At 35.9% G+C, this 9,819-nt stretch overlaps 1 protein-coding gene across 1 annotated transcript in view; it reads right to left on the reverse strand.

The window, feature by feature from the left end:
• Nucleotides 1-9,819, reverse strand: part of DMXL2 (Dmx-like 2) — a 181,885-nt gene that overhangs the window by 16,517 nt on the left and 155,549 nt on the right. The window contains exons 23-26 of the mRNA XM_012658020.1: nt 9,579-9,709; nt 7,276-7,524; nt 3,825-4,003; nt 2,720-2,789 (exon numbers count right to left, since the gene is read on the reverse strand). Coding sequence (XP_012513474.1) covers nt 2,720-2,789; nt 3,825-4,003; nt 7,276-7,524; nt 9,579-9,709 — 629 coding nt within the window. The remainder of the gene's footprint in view (nt 1-2,719; nt 2,790-3,824; nt 4,004-7,275; nt 7,525-9,578; nt 9,710-9,819) is intronic.

Here is a 9,819-nt window from a genome sequence, read left to right on the forward strand (position 1 = left end):
ATGTACTCACCATCAAATTGGTATTAACTGATCAACACATAAGTGCACATATAAGAATAACATCTATTGGATGTTGGGCAGGGGGGAGGAGGGAGGAGGGGACAGGTATATGCATACACAAAGAGCGCAATGCGCACCACCCGAGGGATGGACACACTTGAAACTCGAACTTGGGGGGGGAGGGGGGGCAAGGGCAACATACGTAACCTAAACATCTGTACCCCCATAATATGCTGAAAAAAAAAATTTATGTGCATTAAAAGCATAAAACAAAATTAAATAGCAAATAAATTGGAAAAGGTATAAGATAAATTAATAATATCCTTAATAAACAAAAAATCCATATAAAAACAAGGAAAAACACTATAATCCCAAAAGATAATTCAGTTAAGAATATGAACAGTCAATACCTCAAACTGGAAAATCAAATGGCAGTAAAATCATTAACATTTTAATGTCACTAACAGGGAAAAAAATTATTTATCAAATTAACAAAAATAAAAAAGGAATACTTAATGCTAATGAGGGTAAAGTCAGATGCACTCTCTCACTACTCCCAAGAGAATACAAACTAGTAATCTAGAAAGTAATCTGGCAATATGTGTCAAAAGCCTTATTAAAGTTTATACCCTTTGACCTAATGCTTCTTAATGAAATAATCACAACATGAAGATTTATTTTAAAAGATATTAATCTCAGCATTATTTATAAAAATGGAAAAATAAATACATTAAATCTCTGATAGGCAAATGATTAAGTAAGCTCTAGCATATTCATCAAACTGAATAGGTATGTGGTCATTAGAATTGATGCTTATCTAGAAACCCAGTAAGAATGAGTACCCCAGCTCCTGATTGTGGTTGCTAAATATCGCTTCCCACAAAAAGGACTGAGATTTTTGGTAGAAATTATTGTTCCCAGCCTGGCGTGGGAAATGTGCATGATTAGCCTAGGTATGTATTTAGTGTATATAAAAATAAGTGATTTATACTAGAAAACAAGGAAACTCAAAAGACTAGTGGAATGTCTCAAAAAGATTCAGGAGCCAACTGGAAGAGGCTCTCACTGGCAAAGATGGGATCATCTGAGCATCCATAAGAATAATAGCTGCAATAGATTAAAGCATATAAAATATGCTTTTAAATGTCCATATGAAATATGCTTAAATCAAAATGTCCATATAAAATATGTTGAAATCCATAAGATCATAACAAAACTAAAAGTAAAACAAAACTTACTGGCCTTTGAAGGATCATATTGAAAACTAGTACATAAAAGCAAAGAATAGAGCATTTATTCTGTCTTTCTCATTCAAAATGTACTTCGGTGTAACCAAATAGTTTGGTAAAGAGACATATTCCAGAATGACAGGATTATATTATCATAATTTAAAGCTCCCACTAAAATAATGGATTTAGGGAATAATCATCAACTAATATCCCAAAAAGAGTGCTTGCTATAGAAATACACAAAACCACCCATAAAATTAATCCTAAACTCCCCCTTCCCTACCCTATCAAAATGGAATTGGATTTAACTTTCATTTTATAGGAAATATAGAATTCAGAGGAATATGTTCAGAGGAACAAAATATGGGGATGCCATCAGCAAAATCCACTGAGAAATTCTACAGCTCAAATTCTTTTGGGGGCAAAAAAAAAGGGAGTAAGTTTTTAAAAGAGATGGAGGTGGAACCTATAGATTAGAAGTGACTTACGATGTAACAACCACTTGCAATGTGTGAATCTTATTTTAGATCCTGATTTAAACAACCAACTGTACAAAAACATTTAAGATCCAATTGGGAAAATGTGAACACTGTCTTAATACTTGATAATATTAAAAAATTGAGGGTGTCTGTGTATATGATTAACTCTAGCATAGTTCTGTTCAAAACTCTTCTTTTTAAAAAATAAATACTGACATATTTATGAATAAAATTTCACAATGCTTGGATTTGCTTCCAAACAATCTAAGGAGCAGTTAGAGGTATAAATGAAACAAGACTGCCATTAGTTGATAATTTTTGAAGCTGGATGATGGTAGATAATGACTCATACAGTATTACCTCTCCTTTTGTTTATGTTTGAAGTTTTCCATAATAAAGGTTTTTAATGATAGCTATATATGTTCTTAATGGTACGGGAAATTGTTTACCTTGTAATGTTAATTGAAAAAATATATATAAAATTAAATATAGTGATCCAATAATGTGTGTGTATGTGTGTGTGTGTGTGTGTGTGTATACACTTATTTATTTTTTTTCTGTAGAGACAAAGTCTCACTGTGTTGCCCAGCCTGGTCTCAAACTACTGGCCTCAAGCAATCCTCTCACCTTAGCCCCACAAAGTGTTGGGATTACAGGCATGAGCCACCATGCCCAGCTATTTTTAAATCTGAGGAAAAAAGATTAGAAGCAAGTTTGCCAGAGTGTTAACAGTTATCTTTGGGTAGATGAATGCTATTTTCCTTCTTTATACTTTTTTTACATTTCCCAAATTTTCAAAACTTACACTGACTCATTTTCAGGAAGAAACATTTTTGGAAAACAAAAATTAAGTTGGCACGTTACAAATGTTAGTGTTGTCATCATGCACATCAATAACTTAATGGGCTTTCATAATCGCAAAGGGAAATTTTAAATTGAAAGGTAGGGGTGGGAACTGCCTATAAATATTTAAGAGTACTTTATTAATTCCCTGGCTTATTAGCTAAATACGATTCAATGCAATTCCATCAGCAGCATCCAGGGATAAGCCAGAATAATCCTGGAAGTATAAACTGAGATCCTGATATAATGTAAATGTGGAAATCTGCACTCACAATTTGCCTAACCTAGTGGTTCTCAAACTTCAGCACACATCAGAGAACCATCTAGAGTTAAAACACAGATTGCTGATTCTCACTCCCAGAGTTTCCGATTGAGTAGGTCTGAGGTGGGTTTGAAAAGAATCCGCATTTCTCACAAGTTTCCAAGAGATGCTGATGCTGCTGGTTCTTGGACCACACTTTGAGAACCACCAGCATAAACCAAAGTCTGTAGATAACAAAACAAAGCTTCAAATCTCACTTTGAAAACCTTTCTAAAAATCAGCTTAGCCTACCAAAAACAGAGTGGGATCAGCACTTCAAAAACTCTAAGATGAGATCTAATAAAATGTAAAAATGGGAAGAGGCATTACAGATGTATTCCCTTGTATGCACGCACAGCAAGGTGACAACAGTGTTAACACATGTAAAGAGGGGAAATACCAACAGAAGGAGGGTGATGAGCTAAAAACAAAACAAAACAAAAAAAAACCCAAAGTGCAGAAAAGCAGGTGTCAGCATGGCATGAAAAGGTACAATGGATCTAGTCACCATGAGTACTCTGATCCCCAGAGAAGTTTTCTTTCCTCTCAGGAAAACAGACATATGTCATGGGGGTCCACCATGGCCTGATAAAACCCCCAAATGTCTGTCTATCTCCTTTTACTCTAATTCCATGCTGACCAAGGAATTACTGACAGTCAGAAGAGGGGTACCTAGACAGTAGATACAAGTATTCCAGTCACTAGGAAAAGATGATGCTCACTGGATGTTAATAAACTGACTTCTGGTTTATACCTAAGTCCCAGATGATTTTGGTTTGTTTCATACATCATCAAGTATCTGATCATCCCTGAGTTGACTATGACTTTTCAGTTTCTGGACTTAAGAAATTAAATGTCTAAACTACGGTGACTCAATCCAAAAGCTACCCCATCATTCCTATGTGATACATACACAAGAGTTAATAAAATAGACACACTTAAACTAAAGCCTATGTTCCACACCCTCCTTACCTTTGCAACAAAATAATCCCACATACTAAGTTCAGGAGGAATAAACTTTTCTTTGTAAGATGGTCTTTCTGCAGGCACTGGTGGTGGAGTAGCATCTTTTACAGGCCTTCCAGGGACCAGCATTCGCATGTTAAATCTCCTGCGGTGTTTATCTATGTCTTCAGAAGAAACAGGAGGTGCTGAATAAAGATACAAGAACAAAATCAGCATTTCTTTTCCATTATTAATTCATACAGTCAGCCTTTCTTTTCATCCTACTTTTTCCATGTTCTAGACGAGACTAAATTACTTCTATCTGTGCTTCTAAACTTTTCTAATTACTGCAACAGTTTTACAGCAGCATTAAAGGCTCCCTTGCCATGACGTAGCCTATGTGCTGTATACAACAGGGATCAAAGTAATTCTGTATATAATGTATTAAATAAATGGTATATTCAATAAGTATTAATGCAAGTAAATGATTATTTCTGGCTATGTGGTTCAAGAAAGAGTCACTGTATATGTAGGATATAAAAGTGTGCCTTAAAAGAAGGGCAGAAGCTCAAAAGGAAGATGGGAAAGGACAACATAAACAAATGACCAAAGGAGGTCTGGGTAAACCACCCCTGCTAGACAGCAGTCAGGGAGGGGAGTAACAACAATGAAGTCTAGAGTTAGGCCCCAGCCTGTGGACATGAAGCTGGGAACTAACCTTATGGGCTGTTCTCACTAAAGCTTCTTAAGCTTTAGCCACATGATGAGGAATGGTTTGCTTGATCAGAGAGGAAAATGGAATAAGAAGACATAAGAATGGCCTCAACTAATATGGTGGGTGGTAAAAACTAGAGGAAGCGTTAGACATGAAAGATACATAAAAGAAATATCAAAAGGATTCAGAAAATAATTACATATGGGAGGATCAGAAAGTAAAAGTCAACCTGCTCCTCTCCTAAACACCCCATCACAGAAAATGTTAACTTTATCTCAACTCCCATTTCTCCCTTACCCACACAATTCATCAACAAATTCATCAGCTCTCACCTCAGATTTTATCCAGAATATGACCACTTTTCACTCTGTCCATTACTACCACCATAGGCTAAACCACCATTCTCTTTTTAATTGAGGTGAATTTTATCTATCATAAAATTAACCATTTTAGAGTGCACAATTCAGTGGAATTTAGTACATTTACAATGTTATTCAACCACCACCTCTATCTAGTTCCAAAGCATTCTCATCACCAGATGATGATTCTGTCATCATCAGAAGGAAACCCTGAACCCAATAAGCACTCTCTATATTTCTCCCTCCCCTGAGCCCACAGCAACCATCTTTCTGTCTTTACAGATTTACCTATTCTGGATATTTCTTATAAATGGTGTTAGACAATATGAGACAATATGAGCCCTTTTGTGTCTGGCTTCTTTGACTCAGCATAATATTTCTGAGGTTCGTGCAGACTGTAGCATGTATTAGTACTTCATTCTTCTTTATGACTGAATAACATTCCACTGTGTGTATATACCACATTTTGTTCATTCACCCTTGATGGGAACCCACAATTATCTTTTAGGCAAACTATTACAGTAGCCTCCTACCCAGGCTCCCTGCTTTTATTCTTGTTGCACAGTCTATTCCACAAAGCAGCTAAAGCAGGTCTTCCGAAAACCTAAATCAGATTGTCCATCTTCTGCTTAAAACCCTCCAGTAGTTTCCTATCTTTCTTAGAACAAAAACTGAAGTCTTTCCCATGATCTATGAAGCCCTAAATGACCTTACCCCCAGCTACTTCTCTAAGCTCACCTGCTACAACACCCCCCCAACCCCCACCCTCATTGATGATAGCCATGATGGCCTCCTTGTAGTTCTTGGAAAAAGCCAAACTCAGTTCTGCCTCAGCACTTACTGCTTTGCACTCACTAATGCATCTGCCCCAGATACCTACATAGTATGATTCTGCTCAAATGCTGTCTCACTAGAAACGTGTCTTCTGACTACCTTAACTAAACTGGTCCCACCCCCATTCCCTCATCACTCTCTTTCCACTTACTCTGCTTTATTTTTTATCATAGTTCTTGTCATTCCTGAAATTTTGTTATGTAAATTTATTGTGTAAATTAACTAGATGTAAACTTCATGAGGGTAAAGGATTTGTCTGTTTCGTTCACTTCCATATCCCTAAAGCTTAGAACGCTGCCTGGCAGATAGTAGGTGTTAAGCGAATGAATTAATGTAAACATGACTGTTTCCTGGAAGGTTTTAAGCATAGATGATGACTTGACGGATAAAATTATCACAGACAAAACTCAGAAAATTCAGGAAGGGAAAGAAGAGATTTGGGAGGAAAACTTTTAAGTTAATAAGACTAAGAGGCATCACACACAATGGAAACGGAAGCATTGAGAGTTGGTGAGATCACCTCCCTCACGTTAACTCACACAGGAACCTATACACTTAACTCAGGGCAGTAAGCACAGAGGTTAGAACTTACATCACCTCAACTCTCTGTGCCACTGATTCCTGATCTGCAATATGTCCATTTCTAAGGATGAATTAAGATGATTTCTATGTTTCAGCACCAAAATTGAAACCTTTCAAGTGGCATAAGTCTATATACACCACCATATCCTACCACCTTAAAAAGTAGAATGAAAAATATATTCTGGTCCATAACAGAAGAAACACAAGGAAAATGGAATTTAAAAATCATGTACAACTATTTTATATATAACCATAAACTTAATCTGAAGCCAACTGATGGCATGCTCTGTAAAGGTCATAGAAAAAGATGTAAAGATTTTGATGATTTATTTAAATCTTCTTTCTCTAATTAATAATTATCCTAGGCTGAGTGTGGTAGCTCATGCCTGTAATCCCAGCGCTTTGGGAGGCCACAGCAGGAAGATGGCTTGAGGCCAGAAGTTTGAGACCAGCCTGGGCAACACAGCAAGACCCCATCTTTAAAAAAAATTAGCCAGGCATGGTGGCACACACCTGTAGTCCCAGCTATTCAGGTGACTGAGGCAGGAGGATCCCTGGAACCCAGGAGTTTTGAGGTTCCCATGAACTATGATCACACCATCACACTCCAGCCTGGATGACAGAGGAAGACCCTGTCTCTAAAAAAGGAAAAGAGGAAAAAGAAAAAAAAAAAAAGAACTATCCTTTTTCTATGGTCTTGTTCCTTAACATTGTCTCTTTAGTTATCTTTATCTTTCCTCTATTTATTTTTTAACCTCTTCAAACATGTCCTGCTTCATCATCCTCAAAAATGTTACTTCTATTAATATAAAAATAAAAGTAACAAACTATATTTTTATTCTAACACGGGTTTAGTTATTTACTGTCCTTAACAAGCATGACTAAACATCACTGATTTTCAAAATAAAATTTCTTAAAACATTAAAAAATCTTTAACATTAGAAATTATTTACATTTACATATATTATTGGTATCAAACTTCTCTTACCTGAAATATTTTCTGACTGTCTTCGAGGTTTCACGACAAGTTTCACACCCCCTCCAAAAACAGCAGCCCACATTCGATTATTTAATGGGTGGGCTGCAAGTCGAAACAATTCATTGGAGGAATTTGTGGCAAGAGCATGTATCAATAAACTTAAATAAACAGCAACAACAGCTTCACATAACAGAATGTTCAATTTTGGCTGGTCTTCATCTTGAGCTGAACTCAAAAGATTAATAAGTGAGCTCACACCTGTAAGGGTATATAATATCATAAGAAGTATATCAGGAAAAAGTACCAGAAGGAAAAAACACTAAAATTTGCAATTTAATCAAAATTATGTATCTATATGCTACAAAAATATTTCCACAAGTTGAGCAACAAAATAAATAATAATAGGAATAGTTTATAGCCTATAAAGAATCCATTAGTTGATAATGATATAATAAATGAGTGAATAAAATAAATAACAAGGGGAGAAAGAAAAGCTCTTCCTTACAGTAGAATTTCAACTAAAAAGTAGAAAGAGTGATAGAATTAGAAAATCGCCACCTAGTAACCCCACTGTAATATCTGATTCAGGCAAGAATCATCACTAGATACTAAAATTAGCAGGTGACAGGTGAAAGTATGATATTTTACAGTCTCAAACTATCTCTTCAAAAGATATGATTAATTACAAAGGAAAAAAAATAGTAAATTTATTAAGGAGGAACTTGGCAGAAACCACCTTACCAAATGATCAAAGTTATAGGACAGGAATAGGACCAAACTGACATCAAGTACCTCTTGATATTCTGTACTGAGAAGGGCACATCTTTTTTGTGGTATCCCTGCCAAAAATACATAACTTGAATTTAACATTAAGAAAAAATCAGAAGCTGGGCATGGTGGCTCACGCCTGTAATCCTAGCATTCTGGGAGGCTGAGGCAGGAGGATTGCTTGAGGTCAGGAGTTCGAGACCAGCCTGAGCAAAAGCAAGACCCCATCTCTACTAAAAATTAAAAAAAAAAAAATCGGCCAGGCAACTAAAAAAATTAGAAAACATTAGCCAGGCGTTGTGGTGCATGCCTGTAGTTCCAGCTACTCGGGAGGCTGACGCAGGAGGATCACTTCAGCCCAGGAGTTTGAGGTTGTTGTGAGCTGGGCTGATGCCATGACACTCTAGCCTGGGTGACAGAGGAAGACTCTGTCTCAAAAAAGAAGAGAAGAGAAGCGAAGCAAAGCGAAGCCCAAATTGAAGAACATTTAAAAAAAATAACTGGTCAGTACTCTCTAAAAGTGTCAGTCATGAAAGAGAAAGATGGAGGAACTTTACTCCATATTAGAGAAGTGAGATTTTGCAACTAAACATTTACACAGACCAGAAAAAGGCATTAGTGAGACAACTGGTGAAATTTGAAAAAGGTCTGTAGATTAGACAACAGCACTGTACCAATGTTCAAATGTTACATATGATAACTGTGTTGTGGTTATATAAAAGAATGTCTGTTTTTAGGAAATATACACTGAAATATTTACATGGAAAAGGATATCATGTCTGCAACTTACTCTCAAATATTTCAGGAAAAAAATTACACTCTGCCATACACACATAGTAAGTGGGTGAGACAGACAGAGAGGGAAGGAATGATAAAGCAGGTATGGTATAATGTTAACATTTGGGGAATATGTGTGAAATGTTACACAAAATTCTTTATACTATTTTTACAATATTCTTTAATTCTGAAATTATTTCAAAACAAGAAGTTAAAATGAAAACACTATATTCCTAGAAACCTATCCTTAAACTAATTTTAAATACACACTTAAGGTACTAAAAGGAGTGGAGAAAGTTTGAAATAACTGAAGTGGAGAATGAGAAAGATGGCTGACCGGAGAAAGAGAAGGACTGACAGCATGATATATGTACACCAGAATGGTCACTCCAATCTTTATAAATTTACATTCCTGAGAATAACTGTATCTTCCTATGTGTAAAGCTATGTCTGTGATATTGCTAAGACTCCAATTCAGAATTTCTAAGGATAAGAAAGAGATGATGTGCTTACCCTTAGGAATAATGTTAAGACCTTGCTTTTCTATGTTGGTCAAGACAGTTGGTTTTTGAAACGTCAACTTTCTGAGTCTTCAGACAATATTATAGTACTTAAGAATTCCTAATCCATAGCAGAAATCATCAAAAACAAATAAAAAACCATTCACCAAATCCACAAACAGCAGCAATCAGAAAACCAGTGAGTAGCTTTTTAAAAAGGAACTGACACCAAATAGAAGATCAAAAATAAATCACTTAAATTCTCACCAGGCCACTGAGCAGGAGAAGAATTTGGTGTTGCATGTTCTTCAATGCTTTCTGTCCTCAGTCTTCGACGATCACTTAAAAGAAGTCCTTGGTAAGCCATTCCTGTAAACTGATTTCCTTCTGTTTGGCTGCTGAAACAAATAGGTTCAGTTATTTACCATCCTAAGGGAGGTAATAATTCTACTTTATGTACATCATCTATTTTAGATGATTATTAAAAAACAAAGATTCTTAAAAATAA

This window comes from Propithecus coquereli, unplaced genomic scaffold (genome assembly GCF_000956105.1).
Source record: "Propithecus coquereli isolate 6110/MARCELLA unplaced genomic scaffold, Pcoq_1.0 Scaffold57, whole genome shotgun sequence".
Taxonomy (NCBI): domain Eukaryota; kingdom Metazoa; phylum Chordata; class Mammalia; order Primates; family Indriidae; genus Propithecus; species Propithecus coquereli.